This window comes from Falco cherrug, chromosome 19, assembly GCF_023634085.1.
Source record: "Falco cherrug isolate bFalChe1 chromosome 19, bFalChe1.pri, whole genome shotgun sequence".
NCBI lineage: Eukaryota > Metazoa > Chordata > Aves > Falconiformes > Falconidae > Falco > Falco cherrug.
The window spans coordinates 686,781-703,009 of NC_073715.1; the positions used below are offsets into that span (position 1 = coordinate 686,781).

General features: G+C 53.6%; 2 protein-coding genes across 2 annotated transcripts; one reads left to right on the forward strand and one right to left on the reverse strand.

Annotated features, from left to right (window-relative positions):
• Positions 1-1,267: 1,267 nt before the first annotated feature.
• LOC129734322 (olfactory receptor 14C36-like) lies at positions 1,268-2,308 on the forward strand. Its single transcript, XM_055697207.1, has one exon. It carries the CDS (start codon positions 1,298-1,300, stop codon positions 2,306-2,308), a length of 1,011 nt encoding a protein of 336 aa, XP_055553182.1. The 5' UTR covers positions 1,268-1,297.
• A 12,749-nt stretch (positions 2,309-15,057) lies between these two features.
• On the reverse strand, positions 15,058-16,026 carry LOC129734323 (olfactory receptor 14C36-like). Its single transcript, XM_055697208.1, has one exon. The coding sequence runs from the start codon at positions 15,994-15,996 to the stop codon at positions 15,058-15,060; it is 939 nt and encodes a 312-aa protein (XP_055553183.1). The 5' UTR covers positions 15,997-16,026.
• Between the last annotated feature and the right edge of the window lie 203 nt (positions 16,027-16,229).

The following is a 16,229-nucleotide window of genomic DNA, read 5'->3' on the forward strand; positions in this document are numbered from 1 at the left end:
CCAGCAGAGCCGCGGTGCAGCTCTGCAGCCACGTGCCCCGGTCCCTCTGCAGAGCACAGGGGCTGAGAGCAGCTGCCCGGCAGTGTTGGTGTGTGGGAGGTGGCGAGCAGAGCTGGGCAAGGGCAACGCTGCCCTCAGTGCCTGGCTCGCTCGCCCTGGACACTCTTACCTAGACCATCAGTGCAATTTTACTTCTTTCTCTGCCGTTTTGGGTTAGTTTTATTCTCTAGCTCTTGCTGTCAGGCTCTCTGGGGATGGGTGTTTCAGCTGCAGAGTCACACTCTGACCTTGTGGGTCCTCTCCTGCAGGTGTGTCCATGGGAACAAGTGTCCCAGCTTTCCTCTCAGCTGTGGGGCTGTGGGCAATGCCCTATGTGGGGCTGGGCAAGGGGCTGGTTCTCCCTGAACCTGATGCTCTTGTTAGGGCACTTGGCTACCTCCTTGAAGTTCCCTTCCAAGCAGCGAGTTGCCCTCCAGAGTGGAAACCTGTCCCCTCGCACCCATTAGTGATCTGAAAGCCCCACATAGAAGCGTAGAGTTTCTGTGATGGAGAAAACACTGTTGGGGTGGGTGAAATGAGCTGTGTATCCTTTGCTGTGGGTGGGATGCTGAGTTCTGATGAAAGTCTACAACCTTTACTGGTCTGTGGTGGGTCAGTCCGTTCTCAGCAGTGCCTTGTGGTATTTCAGGGTAACATGGGAGTGTGGCCACCATTCATCTCAGGAAGGTGCAAGCCCATAGAAACTGGGAACCAGAAGGACAGACCGCCTCCCCTCACTGGGCACTCACCCACAGGCAATCCTCTTGCCTCACAGACCTCACTCTGTTCCACCGGAGGGCAGCAAAAATGCTCTGCTTTTCTGACATCTGAAAATACTCAACAGGAGAGATGGGGGGGAGCTGTGAAAAAAACTCAAGCTCTCTTACAATGCCTTCACCCTTCCCGTTCCTTAGCACTGGCGCTGCAGGCGCTGACCAGCCCTTCTGCGTTGGCACTGGTTTCAGAGGACAAAGTTAAACACCAGGACTGGTCCCTGCCCCCACCCACTGCTGCAGAGTGGGGCTGGCTGGTCAAGAGCCCGTGGGCAGATGCCCTGCTCTTCATCACCCACACGGCCAGCACCAAGCAGGGCTGCAGCCACACAGCTGCAGGAAGGTCTCCGAGAAAAGAGAGGGATGTCTGTGTGTGACGGGGGGATGGTCTGTGGGAAATGGCTTTGATTTTGCTTGCAGAAGTCTCCCCTAAATTAGCACTGTCTTTTTCTCCTGTGACAGGACCATATGCCCAGAGGCAGCACATGTCCAACAGCAGCTCCATCACCCAGTTCCTCCTCCTGGCATTGGCAGACACGCGGGAGCTGCAGCTCTTGCACTTCTGGCTCTCCCTGGGCATCTACCTGGCTGCCCTCATGGCCAACGGACTCATCATCACTGCCATAGTGTGCGACCACCACCTGCACACCCCCATGTACTTCTTCCTCCTCAACCTCTCCCTCCTCGACCTGGGCTCCATCTCCACCACTCTCCCCAAAGCCATGGCCAACTCCCTCTGGGACACCAGGGACATCTCCTACGCAGGATGTGCTGCACAGCTCTTCCTGATTGTCTTTTTCCTTTCAGCGGAGTGTTCTCTCCTCACCGTCATGGCCTATGACCGCTACGTGGCCATCTGCCAGCCCCTGCACTACGGGACCCTGCTGGGCAGCAGAGCTTGTGTCCACATGGCAGCAGCTGCCTGGGCCAGTGGGTTTGTCAACTCCCTCCTACAGACAGCAAATACTTTTTCACTGCCGCTCTGCCAAGGCAATGCCCTGGGACAGGTCTTCTGTGAAATCCCACAGATCCTCAAGCTCTCCTGCTCACACACCTACCTCAGGGAAGTGGGGCTTATTGTGGCTAGTTCCTGTTTAGTCTGTGGATGTTTCGTTTTCATTGTGCTGTCCTATGTGCAGATCTTCAGGGCTGTGCTGAGGATCCCCTCTGAGCAGGGACGGCACAAAGCCTTTTCCACGTGCCTCCCTCACCTGGCCGTGATCTCCCTCTTTCTCAGCACTGCCATATTTGCCCACCTGAAGCCCCCCTCCATCTCCTCCCCATCCCTGGACCTGGTGGTGGCAGTCCTGTACTCGGTGGTGCCTCCAGCAGTGAACCCCCTCATCTACAGCATGAGGAACCAGGAGCTGAAGGACGCACTGAAGAAGCTGATGCAGTCAGGTGTATCTCAGAAGCAACAAATTATCCATGACCCTTCACAAGGCATTTCCACTTCATTTCTGGAAACTCCAGTGCGTTTAGCATTCTATTTGTGACAATCCTGTTTTTCTAGAAATGTCTGAATCTGTTGCACGTGGGAACCCAGCCTGTCTGACCTGGTGTTCTTTGTACATATGCATGGGTGGACAATTAACCTTGACTCCTGGCTCACATCTCTGTAATAAAAGGAGGATTTCTCAGTTCCAATGTTTGGACTTTTGGCACTAATTCCAAAGCCAAGCTGAGGAACAAGCTGCAGGAATTGTTTCCTGAACAACGTCTCTGATCTTGGGTTCTCCATGGCTCAGGGGAGGAGGGCATGGGGCAACGCGTTAGGGCATGGGCCTGTGTTGAGCCTTGGCGTGTGGGGGCCCAGTGCCCATGGGAATGGTGGGTGACCAAGAGGGATGTGCCTGGGACCATCTCCCTGGGCTTTCAGGCACCGCTGCCCTGCACAGCAGCACCGCCTGCTCAGGGCCATGCCTGAGACCACATCCGTGGGCAAGAGCAGGTGTCTCTGTGGATGCCCCAGCTGGGGCAGGCTGCTGTGTCCCTGGTGCAGCAGGAGGTGCCTGGGGAGCCCCCAGGCCAGCAGCCTGGTGCTGGGGACAGGGACTGGCCCCGAGGGGCTGCCAGGAGTGGGCAATCAGGGTCCCTGTGAGAGAGGAGCAGCAGACAGAGGGAGGCAATGGCCTCTGTGTCCTCATGCCATGGCTGGTGCCAGCCCTGGGGCTGACTGGCAGGAGGAGACCCCTCTCTGCCCACCAGCATCTCCTGTGCCCTTGTGATGGTCTATGGCCATGCGGTGAGTGCCCAGAGCTCTGCAGCCCCCTTTGGGTGGGCAATTGCATGGGGCCAGCCCCGCGTGGGCTGCTGTGTCTGCCTGGGCTGGGGAGAGGGCAGGGGAGGTGGGCAGAGCTGTGGGGGGGCTGGGCTGGGAAGGGCCAGGGAGAGGGAAACACCAGTGAGAGCTCAGCTGTGTGGGTGTGCAGCGTGGGGGCACACAGCAGGGTGGTCCTGGTGCAGACCCAGGGGTCATGGTGAAGCAAGCAAGGCACCAAAGGAGCGGGACTGAGGGGCCAGATCTGTGCCGTGTTCCCTGCACACCCTCAGAAAGCTGCAGAAGGGAAATTTTCCCCACAAATTCCCAAACACTGCTCCTTTCCAAGCCTGGTCATATACCCCAGCCCTCATTAGGGACCACTGCTGCATGGTCACCTCTGTCCTCCTCCGTTGCCCGGTGATACCCAACTCCATCACCATTTCTAAATATAAAGGGAGCCACCTTCCTACTGACACTTGTTACACACAAGTCCCATAGCTCTTGCCACAGTTGGTCTCTCAGGGAAGGCCATTGTCAGACACCTCCAACAAGATCATGTTCTCATGGCATGGTGTTCTAACAAATATTGATTGAGATCCCACCAGCTGGCCTGGGTCCAGCGCTCCAGTCTTTCATTCAGAACAATTTCTCAAATAATACTCTTGCGCTCTCAGCCTCTCTTTGTCCATAATGTGTTCCATGTCCCAACTATCCTTCTGGCCTCTGCAGGACTTCTCTGATGTGTCAGGGTCTTTCATGTGCTGGGAGCCCCATTGTGGGCTCAGCAGTCCTGATGTGGTCCTGTGGTGGGTTAACCTTGGCCAGTGGTGAGACAAACATTCAGCTGCTCATTCGCTGCACTGACTCAACAGGACAAAGGAAAAAAATAAACCAGCAATGCTCATGGCAAAGATAAAGAGATCTCTTACTGATTCTTTTCATGTCCAGAGATGTGAGGTCTTGGCAAAGATTAATTTATTGCCAGTTAAAAAAATGTTTGGTTTGTGAGATACTATGGCAGGAGAAACAATGGGTGAGATAATCTGGTTTATTCTGGGGGAATCAGTCTCCTTGGTGTTGACAGGACAGGTAAGCAAGGATGCCAAGAGTCCAGGGGCTTGTGGGCAAGTTCCTCAGACCAAACAGGTTGCCCACTCTGATGCTCACCTGCACCTGGGTCTCCCCAAAGACAACAATCTGCTCAGGGATTTGAAGACCAGGGCCACCTTGCTTCTAGTAGTGTGCAGTTGTGGTGTCCCTGATGCCCAGGCACGTGGGGAAGGAGAGCAGCATAGCACAGCCCTGGGGCAGAAGGGAAGGAGAACCTGGCCTGCTGAGGGCACTGGCAGGTGGGATCCCATGGGGGCAGGGCCCTGAGAGCATCCCTAGGCCTTCCTGGCCCTGACCAGCCTCACCTGGGGCCTCCACCCAAAGCTTTGTCCATGGCTTCGGGAGGCCATTGAAGCCAGGCAGGAGATTCAGCCCCAGCACAACCTGTGCTGTAGGTGTGCGGGTCTCCAGGCACAACCACAGGAACAGCCTGGCCTGTCTATGGACCTTGTTGGTTCTGAATTTCAGGCTCACTTCCCAGCTTCATTCTGAATGGGGTGGCCAATGAAATGACTCCATGGCCCTCCAAGTCCTGGGGACATTCTGCTGCCTTCCTTCTTTCCTCTAACTCCCTCCAAATTATGCACACCTTCCTTGTTGTAATGGCTTGTCTCTGGCCAAAAGCCCAGCAGCCACCCAGCCGCTCCCTCCCTCCTTCCCTCCACAGTCAAGTCCAAAATATTAACACAGCGGTCTACATGTGGTGTTATGAGTGATGATAACGTGGAAAAAATAATTTCCCTCACTGTATTGTCAAGGCACCTCTTCATACGCTCCAGGGCACGGCTGGCTGCCTCTGCTACCAGGTCACGGGCTGGGATTGTGTTTTGCCTTCTGTCCCCCAGCACCACCAGGGCCTTTTCTGCACAGACACTGCCCAGCCAGGCAGGTCCCAGGCCCTGCAGCTGCAGGGTGTTAGTCCACCCGAGGGAGGTGCAGGCTCTGCCCTTGGTCCTTCCTGCATCTGTGCAGCTCCTGACAGGGCGGCCACCCCACCTGCCAGGGTTCCCCTCCATGGCATCCCTAGGGCACAGGGATGGTCCTCTCAGTTTGGTGCCACCAACAAACACTGTGAGAGTTGCCTCCACTGGATTATCTTTCCAGCTCTTAAACTGTAATCAGGAGAGTCCCCTGTGGTGCCCACACTGCCCCAGTATGTCCCAGTGGCCTCCAGGTGGGGTGTGAGCCCTTCCCCACTGCTCTCTCAGCCTGACCATCCAGCTGGTGTTTTACTCATCTCTTTCTGTTCGCACCCAGAGTGTCATGGCCTCGCTTGGGCAGAACAACGCTGAGGGAGACCATGGCCAGAGTTTTGTAAAGCTGAGGGAAATGACATCCACTGTGGAGCTCCTCACACACAACTGCAGGCTGTCAGGTTTGCGAGGCAGGATTTACCCTTGGAAAATCCACCTGGATAGTTACTCGCTCAGGTGCCAGAAATGTCACCCAAGGCGACTCTAACTGGTGGCACACCCCTCACCACTGGGGGTCTGTGCAGCCTGTGGTTCCCCGAGCTAAAGGCTGAAGGTGAAGAAGGAGGACAGCGCTCTTGCTTCAGTTCATTGCTTCCTGTGCTCCTGCCTTGTACCACAGTGAGTTCTTGGAAACCTTGCCATAGGCAACGCAAGGCTCTTACATCCTCCCACAAAAGCCCTCCATTCTCCAGGGTGGACGAGCCCAGCTCCCTCAGCCTGATCTAACAGGGCACGTGCTCCAGCCTTGACCATCTCTGTGATTCTTTACTGAAATGGCTCCAGCGTGCCAGTGTCTCTCTGCTATTGTGGAGCACCAAAGCTAGACAAGTACTCTAGATGTGGTGAAACAAGTGGGAAGCAGAGGGGGGGAATGACTTGCCGTGGCTGTGCTCCTGGTCATACAGCCCAGGAGGCTGTTGGTCACCTTTCCTGATGGCTCCTAGTTTGCCGAATGCAAACCAAGGACCCAGCCAGGCAGTCCCTGCCCTGTGTCATCGCAGGGCCTCGGTCCACTTTAGGGGCAGGACTTTCAGTTTGTCCTTCTTGGGTATCACGAGATTCATGGGTGCTTCCAGTCAAGAGGAAGTTCCTCCAGTCTCTGTGACCTTCCAGTGGGGATGGAGAATGGCCTCACTGGGACATCGGCCTGCTCACACAGCTCCCTGGGATGCCGCCCCTCCACCTCCCTGGAGTGGGAAGCATTGAATTTGGTCAAATGACTCCTGACATGATCCCCATCCACACTTGGCTGGTTCCCTCCAGAGTCCTGCCTTCAGGCACAAAGCTTTGGGACACGATGCTGGGGAAGACTAAGGCAAAGAGGACCTGGAGGATGTTCAGTTTTATCTAAACCTGCTCTTACTAAGCTCAGCAGTGGCCACACAGGGGCTTCGTTTATTTCTTAAACTGTTCTGCAAGTAGTGACAGATCCTCTTGATGCCCTTGAACATCTTGCAAGACCCCATACTAAGCAGGCTTTGGCTTCCCTGAAGACATCCCTATTTCTAAATGCCTCTTTGAGCCCTTGCATCCACCTCCAGGATGCTTCCTTTTCTCTCTGGAGATTCTTGAGGAATTCCTTCTTTAGCCAAGGATCTCTCTAGGCATGTCTGCTTGATTTCCTGCTCCTCGGTATGGACAGTTCCGCTTGGAAAATGCTTTCCTGAATGACCAGCCGTACACAGCTCTGCTGTCCTTGAGTGCTGCTGCCCATGGGACTACCACTACAAGTCCCCTGAAGAGGCTAAAGTCTTCTCCCCCTATTTCATGAGCACTACAGCCGGGGCTGACACTGGTTTTCACATCCCTCAGCAGCAGTGCCTGTTTGGCAAGGACCAGATTCAGGTGAGCGTCACCTTTGTTGGCCTGACACCTGTGCAAAGAATTTGTCTCAAGAGACCCCCGACACCAGCTGGACAGGGTGTATCCTGCTGTGCTCCCCTTCCAGAAGGCGTCAGGGTCATGAAGTCCCCAATAAGAGCTGGGATCATGGACCTGCAGACTTCCTTGGCTTGCTTAGATAAGCCTTTCTCCACTGCCGTACCCTGAGTGCGGGTGCTGTGTCTCCCACCAGGATGGCACACTAACCGGCCTCTCGCTGACACTCTCCTGCAAGGGCTCACCCAACCTGCTGCACACCCCGGAGAGGAGATCCGCACGTGCAACAAGTGCCTGCACACGGAGGGCATCCCCTCCTCAGCTTCCTGGCCTGTCCCTCGTGAAAAGCCCACACCTTTCCCTGCCGCACCACTGTGACCCGTCCCACCACCCGTCATGATTTATTTCATCAATATCATGATTTACTCCATCAATATCCAGCACGATGACAGCATGTGGAAGTCCAGCTCCTCCTGCCTGAGCCCCAGTCCCAAGCCATCGGTGCGCTTCTGGGCTGCAGCACCTCAGCCGTAGCGCTGGGGCCAAGCTCAGGCTTCTCTCGGGCAAAGCTGGTACCAAGCGCCCCCGAGCCAGCGTGTGCCCGTGCTGTGCTGGAGACCAGAGACCTGCTGGAGTGGGTGGCGGTGGCAATCTAAGTGCACCAGCAGAGGAAGCCGTGCCCTCTGCAAGGCCAGAAAAGCAGTGCTGGGCTCTGCAGCCCTGGCAGAAGAAGGCTTGGCTAGCTGCAGTGCTGCTGAGGCCCCTGAAGGCCTGTGGGGGAGGGGAGGCTGACCTCCAGGAGGACATGGTGCTGCTGAAAATGTGCTTCAGTTTGCATATGCTGTGATCCAGGAACACTGTGAGAACCATGCACTGGTTCTTTGATGGTATCTTCACGGGGCTGAGCAAAGGATTGTTGGAATAAGTACCAGTGGAGTGTGGGAGTAGCCAGGTGGTTGGAACCCCCACTGTGATGGGCTTCCTGTTCATGGACCAGCTGGATGAACTTGGGTCAGACCGTGACGCACTGCAGGGCTGGCATTCAGTTGCTGGTTGACAGAAACCAAATCTACCTGAGGTGCCACCTGGGCTTCCTCAAAGGAACCATATTCCTGACAATAAAGATTTGGATGCCCACGTTTTTATGTTGCAGAAGGAAGCCGAGCTACAGCAGATACCAGAAGCAGGTACAAATGCTGCAATACCTCTTGTATGGGCTTCAGGAACACCAGGGCAACCCCAAGCAGGGGAACCAGTAATCATCCAGTGGAAGCCAAATGGCAGACCAGCAAGTCAAAAGCTGTACCCAGTTAAACTACAAGTCAGGAAAGGGTTGCAGTCCTTAATTGAACAAATCACAGATTTTGGGTTACTAAGAGAATGCCAATCAGAACATAACACTCCAGTATTACCTGTCAGGAAGCCAAATTCAGAAGAATACAAACTGGTGCAAGATTCAAGAGCTATAAATCCAACTGTGCAAGATGTCCATGAGGCAGTAGCACACCCGTATGCCCTCCTGACCACCCTGAAGGAGAATGAGGAATGGTTTACTGTATGAGATGGAAGATGCGTTCTTCTGCCTTGTGCTGGCTGCTGCCAGTCACCAGTCGGTTGGTTTCAAATGGGAAAGCCCTGAAACTGGTCGAGAAACCCAGCTGTGCAGGGCTGTATGACTGCAAGGAGTTAAAAATAGCCCTACAGTCTTTGGAAATCAATTAGCCAGTGAGTTGGAAAGCTGGCAAAAGAGGTAGGAAAATGTCGCCTTGCTGCAATAGGTAGGTGACATACTGCTAGCAACCAGTAGTAAAGAAGATTCTATAACAAGGACCTCCTAAACTTTGGGGGCTAGCAGGGTACAAAGTACCCTGGGAAAAGGCAGAGACCACCCCAGAAGAAGCAACCAGTTGGGGATTTACAATTTGCCTGGGCCAGCAGAGTCTTGGAGCTGGAGGAAAAGGGCCATTTGTCAAATCCCAGAACCCAAATGAAAACAAGAGCTCAGAGCATCCCTGGGAATGGCCGGGTGGTGTCACTTATGGATAACGAATTTGGGACTCATTGCCAAGCTTTTATATGAAGGTGTCGGAGGAAAGGGAAACCTCCTTGTCTGGACTCAGGAGTGCAGAGATGCCTTTACGGAATGGAAATGGACTGGAATGAGTGCTCCAGCTCTAGGCCTCCCAAATCTAGAAAACCCATTGGAACTCTTTGTGCATGAAAGGTGACACGTTGCCTTAGGAGTGTTGGCCCAGAGCCTGGAACCATGGAGCAGAGCCGTGGGGAGCTTTTCCAAACAGCTGGACAGTGTCAGTAAAGGACGGCCAACCTGTCCGCGCACGGTGGCAGCTACAGTATTACCGATGCAAGAGGCCCAGGAACTGACACCTGGGCAAAAATGACATGATCTCAGTGGAAAAGAAGAACCAACTCATGATTGTTTAAAGACAATGGCAGAGGTATATTCTAGCCGAGTGGAATTAAAAGGCACGCCAACAGAAAATGGAGACTGGGACTTATTTGTAGGTGGTAGTAGTTTTGTGCGAAATGGGACCCAAAGAGCAGGATATGTGGTGGTAACTATCAGAGAGAGAAGAGAAGCCAAAGCCCTCTCATCTGACACGTGGGCCTAAGAGGCAGAACTCACAGCCTTACTAAGGGCACTGGGATTATTATGAACAGACAAGGCTTTTTTTAATGCATGGACATATTTGAAATTTGCCTTTGGAAACGACCATGCCGATGGGGCTGTTGGAAAGAAAGAAAGAAAGAGGACTCTGAACGTCTCAAGGATCCCCCGTCAAATTATGAGGCAAAGACCCAACCATCATTTCAGGTGACCAGTTGACCCAGGGTGCTGGCAATTATGCATTGTAAAGTGCAGCACCTTGGAGATAGCTCGGTGCATATAGGACAGCAAGTGGCAGATCAAGCAAGGAAAGAAGCAGCTGAAAGTCAAATATTGCTAGTCCTGCCAGAGAAACGGCAGAAAGTAGGGCCTAAGAGCCCACAGGATCCACCAGAAAACAATCAGTTGGCTAATATACTGAAGGCAACCCAAATCACGGATGATGGGTGACTCCTTCGCATCAACTAACATTTACAGAGGAAATTATGTGTGAATTGGTTAAAAGGAAGCACCACGAAACTCTCTGGGGAATTGAGAGTTTGGTAGAAGCCTTGAAAGGGCAAGTTCTAAATGTACCATGACTGGGAAAACAAAAAGCAGAGTGAAGAAGCCTGAGTTGTACCTGAAGAATAACCCTCACCTACCCCAATGATCTTTCCCAGGGCTGACAAAGCCCAGGGGATTACTGGCAATTAGACTTTTTCCAAGTTACTGCAGCAAAATGGGTATCCGTACCTTTTAGTAATGGCAGATGCTTTTTCAGGCTGGCTGGAAGCTTTCCCTTGTCGCACCAATAAGAAATATCGTAAGTGTAAATTCAGAGATTATGCTGAGATTGGGGTACCCATAGGACTTTCTTTGGGTAGGGGTCGACACTTGGTAGTAGAAGCCCTTCACCTTTTAGCTAAACTAGGAGGGGTAAAATGGGATCTCCACACTCCATGGGGACCTCAATCAAGCGGGAAAGTAGAAAGAATAAAGCAAAGCCTGAAAAGACAGATGAGTAAAATCTGACAAGAACCTCAGAGAGAGCAGTCAGATGCTTTTCCCTCAGCATTGCTACAGATACAGGATCCAGCGTAAATGGAAGGAGAGACTTAGTCCTTTGGAAAGGATACATGGTAAACCTTGCCAGGTGACAGAAAGGGGAGTGAATCCCAAAATAATAGAAGGGAAACATGGCTTAAAAGAGTATGTTCGGTCTCTATGAAAGGTCCTGTCCTCTCTCCAGAGGTACGTCACTGTGAGCGCAGATCTGTCCCTGGACGTGCCTGTACATCACTACCGACCCGGAGATTGTGTGTATCTTAGAACGTGGTTGGATGAACCGTTGAAGAGAAGTGAAAGGACCTTTCCAGATTTTGCTCAGCACCTACGCTGCTGTCAAGCCTGAAGGAGTCACTCCATGGACGTGCCATAGCAGGGTTTAAGCAGCCACATCACCAGAATGGACTGTCAAGCAAGAAAAACCTTTATGCTTGAAACTACCTCCAGAATCATGAAGTTCTAGGTTTGGTATCTTGCATTATTGCCAGACAGCATGTAAGTGAATGACTGAAATGCGACCCCAGATAAGACTGGGCTGTCTACAGGGAAGCTGGAGCCTGCTACTTGTCTCTCCTTTGTAGATATATGTTGAAACATGTTTTACAGATGTATAGAATTTGGCCTGTGATGTGGTATGCTAAATCCTCAGCTTGGGTGGGATCAGGAGGAGTCATGGACATGGAATACTCATTTGAAAATTGTTGAAGAATCGATAAATGCTGTTAGGAGGAGTGATTGTTGGGTAGGTACCCATTTCCCTGAATGTCCTCATGCAGGAATGCCTGTAGCTGGTATCCCCATCCCACTGGGGACTAGTGGGAGTAACTGTGGCTAAGACCAAAATACACTCATTGGAACGAGACTGACCTCCAGACCTGGACAACACTGAATCCACACTCAGTGTGAAGTGTGTTACTAAAATGAAGCCGAGACACACCAAAATGGAACTCTGGTCTTTGTGGGGCCCTACCCACATTGTGATTGCTCAATGCATTTCATGAAGCTGTCAGAACTAACTAGCAGTAGGTACTGGAACGTTCCACTGGGCACTGGGTGGTGCTGGATATGTGCCCTGTAGCACAAAAAGCGTTACCACCAAGGTGGTCGGGTAGATGTACACGGGGAGGGATTTTTCCTGATATGACTGACTGAGACACTGGAGAACAGTCGGTGGGGAACAACTTACCTGCGGAGATACAGGCAGAATCAACCACCCCTTACAGAGAGACCCACTGGGTTTCACTCTTCTGCTGGGTGGTTTATTCCTTGGCGAGGGGCTGCTGAACTGGGGAAGGCAGTGACAAAGAGATCCACAGGAAAGGAAGAGATGGCCAAGGACACTGCAGGTGCCATAAACTGCACTCTGTACGGCACAGGCAATGGCCGTACGCAAGGGGACAACCCTTGGGTTCTCTTGGTGACTTCCAGCCTTGCCCGTGCCCTTTGCCTTCCGTCTCACGTTGTCCTACGCTGTCCCACGGCTGCTGCTTTTCCCCGGCAGGCCGCAGGCACCCATCTGGCTTCCCCACCTTGCTCTCACCCTGCCCTTGCCGCACATGCACTCACGTCTGCCCACCCTCACACGCTGTGCCTGCAAACACACAGACATGGACTGATCTCATACTCCTTCTGGACGACGTCTCCCACCACAGCACAAGCCCCTGAGTGACATTTCCTCCTCCTGACCTCCAGTCTCCACTTTCCCAGCTGCACTGGGTGGCAGTGCTTCTCCCTCCTGCTCTTCCCTACCTCCAAGGAAAGCTCCACCACCTGGGAAACCACCCTTCAGGCGGGCATCCCGACCCATCCCCCTCCTTGTGGCCTTTCCCCTGACCATGCCACGGCCTCACTGCACTCTTCCAAGGCTGCGAGCCTTTCAGCTTCTCGCATAGACACGAGCAAGCGGTGTGCCTGCTGCGGTGCTGTCATGTTCTCAGGCAGCAGCGACGTGACAAGCAAGAAAGAAGCCCCTTGGTTCTGCTGGCCTGCCCGAGACACTGGCAGATGGAGCTTAACAGCACGTGTCCCAGCCATGAGTCAGGGGCTGCCCTACGCGCTGTGTCAGGCAGAGGTGACCTCACCGCCCCTTTCCCAGGCACATTGCTGCTGGTGGCCTGTCCCCTCCGCAGGCAGAACTGGCCTCACTGCCCCCGTCACAGCCATTGGCTTCCTGCTGGAATGTGAGTCCCTGAGACACAACTCACCACGAGATACCGTCCTCAGCCGTCACCCTCCCCGTGGCCCAGCACCCAGCAGATAAAGGGAAGCTTCTGTCAGCCAATTTATCTCATGGATTTCCTACCTACCATTTGGGTGGAAGAACAGTCCTCAGGGGAACTGCTTTGTTTCTACTGGACCATGTTTTGTCTCTGCTTCTGCGCCTCTGTTTTCCCTTCTTCCCCCTGCTATCCCATCCCAACTGAGCTCTCCAGGGAAGTGAGTCAATGAGTCCTAGAATATCTCAGGTTGGGAGAGGCCCCTGTAAATGCCCTTGTCCAGCTGTCCTGCTCAAGGCAGGGTGAACTGGTTAGCATCGCTCAAGGGCTCTGCCCACTTTGGCATCATCCACAGAAGGGTCTGAAAAGCCACTTTGTCAACTTGTACTGGGAGACAATAAAGACATTCAACACAGTTGGCCCAACTGCTTGCACTGGAAGATGCCACTAGTCAGTGGCCACCAGGAGGACTTGACCACTGGTGACATTTGGTCTTGAGCCCCTGTGGCGTATGATGCACCGACTCTGGGAGAGGATCGAAGGCACAAAGACACCTGAAGACACCTCGAAGACACTTTATTAATCAATAATCAAGCAAGCCTTTTATACCTTTGCAGGGGGCTGACGTGTCAGCCTGTAATTGTGCTCAGCAATTTTCCACTCTGGGCTCTTTTTTTATTACAGACACAGCAGCTCAGCAACTCCCTTTATCTACAAGGCCACAAGCTCTGCAGACCACTCTCTATCTTTCTCCTCTTGCTCCCATGGCTTCCTTCCAACAAGCATAACTGTGTCTCTCTCCCAAGGTCAGGTTTCGCTCCCTGACGCTGTTGAGCTAGCTCGAGACATAGCCACAAGCCCCCAGCCAACTTCCCCCCACAGTATCCTCCATTTCTTCACTCCAGAAGTCACCCATCTGCCTATACAGAAAGTGCAGGAGAAAAAGTCAAAACCCTTGCAAAGATCCAGGTACAAACCATCCCCTTCTTGCCTCAATACGTATGGGTGCAGCAATCCCTTTGATGTCCCACAATTACCTGGAAATGGCTGCAGGAGTATTTCCACCGTCATTTCCCCAGACACTACGGTGAGGATGACCAGCCTGTATTTCTCCCAATTGTCCTTCTTGCTTTTCCTGAACAAAGGCTGGATGTCTGCCTTTTGCCAGGACCCCAGAACCTCCCTGATTGCTCGGACACATTTGAGGGCACCATCCAGAAAGGGTGCCGTGATCAGACCGAGGCCCTTGCAATGAGCCTGCCCAAGGCGGGTGAGATGAATCTCCCTGGGACAGTGGCCTTTGTTCCTGCAGTCACACACAGGAACGGCCAGGTGCTGGGAGGTGTCCCCACCTCAGCTGGCCTCATGCACTGCTGGCGTGGTTGAACCCCAGCCTCACGCGCACAGGGGTGCTCAGAGGCACGAGCCCGTCCCTGGCACATGCGGAGGCAGAGCACTGCAGCAGGCACAGTGGCTGCCTGGCCTCCTGCTGCCCCTGCCAGAGGCTGGCAGCACCTCAGCCCGGGGGTGTCGCGCCCTGCTCGGCACCTCGCGGAGATGGCCCTCGTCATGAGCAACGGGCACGGGGACCTCGGTTCAAGGAAGCACGTTGCAGTGCTGCATTCAGGTGGTCTCCACAAATCCATAGCATTTTATGGAGGCCAGCACCGTCACAGAGTGCCCGTTGCCTGCCCCTGCCTGCGCTCACAGGACTGCCATGCAGCACGGCGGTGACCAAGCTGCCAGAGCCCTCAGGCCTTACACCAAGGCATGGGGTCAGAAGGAGAGTGTGGAAGTGGAAGAAGGACAGCACTTGAGAGCCAAGGGCTGGTGTTCCCTGGTACTGCTGCCATGCCAGGAACCTTTTCCCCTCCGTCTGTGGACACAGGAACTGTCCCTGCAGCTCCAGAAAGGCCTTGGAAGGAAGAATCCCAGCCAAAATATAGTTTCCTAATGGCCCTTTGGCTTTGTTAGATGAGGAGAGAGCAGGGCACCTTCAGAAAAGAAAATCACAGAAGGAATTAGAATGGGGATGACAACTTTATCAGAACTGAAATACCACAAGTAACTACAAAAAATTCAGAAGAGAGTCAGGGTCTGTGATGAACTACATTATAAATGCTATTCATCATTTTAATGCTTTAGAAGAACATCCAGCTATCAGTTTGCACATTGCACCCTTCAGCTCCTGGTTCCTCATGCTGTAGATGAGGGGGTTCACTGCTGGAGGCACCACCGAGTACAGAACTGCCACCACCAGGTCCAGGGATGGGGAGGAGATGGAGCGGGGTTTCAGGTAGGCAAACGTGGCAGTGCTGACAAAGAGGGAGACCACGGCCAGGTGAGGGAGGCACGTGGAAAAGGCTTTGTGCCGTCCCTGCTCAGAGGGGATCCTCAGCACAGCCCTGAAGATCTGCATGTAAGACAGAACAATAAAAACAAAACAGCCAAATAATAAAGAGGCACCAGACGCAATAAGCCCCACTTCCCTGAGGTAGGTGTGTGAGCAGGAGAGCTTGAGGATCTGTGGGATTTCACAGAAGAACTGTCCCAGGGCATTGCCTTGGCAGAGCGGCAGTGACAGTGTATTGGCCGTGTGCAGCGCAGCATAGAGAAACCCACTGGCCCAGGCAGCTGCTGCCATGTGGACACAAGCTCTGCTGCCCAGCAGGGTCCCGTAGTGCAGGGGCTGGCAGATGGCCACGTAGCGGTCATAGGCCATGACGGTGAGGAGAGAACACTCTGCTGAAAGGAAAAAGACAATCAGGAAGAGCTGTGCAGCACATCCAGGGTAGGAGATGTCCCTGGTGTCCCAGAGGGAGTTGGCCATGGCTTTGGGGACAATAGTGGATATGGATCCCAGGTCGAGGAGGGAGAGGCTGAGGAGGAAGAAGTACATGGGGGTGTGCAGGTGGTGGTCGCAGACTATGGCGGTGATGATGAGTCCGTTGGCCATGAGGGCAGCCAGGTAGATGCCCAGGGAGAGCCAGAAGTGCAAGAGCTGCAGCTCCCGCGTGTCTGCCAATGCCAGGAGGAGGAACTGGGTGATGGAGCTGCTGTTGGACATGTGCTGCCTCTGGGCATATGGTCCTGTCACAGGAGAAAAAGACAGTGCTAATTTAGGGGAGACTTCTGCAAGCAAAATCAAAGCCATTTCCCACAGACCATCCCCCCGTCACACACAGACATCCCTCTCTTTTCTCGGAGACCTTCCTGCAGCTGTGTGGCTGCAGCCCTGCTTGGTGCTGGCCGTGTGGGTGATGAAGAGCAGGGCATCTGCCCACGGGCTCTTGACCAGCC

Coding starts and splice junctions, on each gene's coding strand:
- LOC129734322 (XM_055697207.1), top strand. CDS start 1,298: ATGTCCAACAGCAGCTCCATCACCCAGTTCCTCCTCCTGGCATTGGCA.
- LOC129734323 (XM_055697208.1), bottom strand. CDS start 15,996: ATGTCCAACAGCAGCTCCATCACCCAGTTCCTCCTCCTGGCATTGGCA.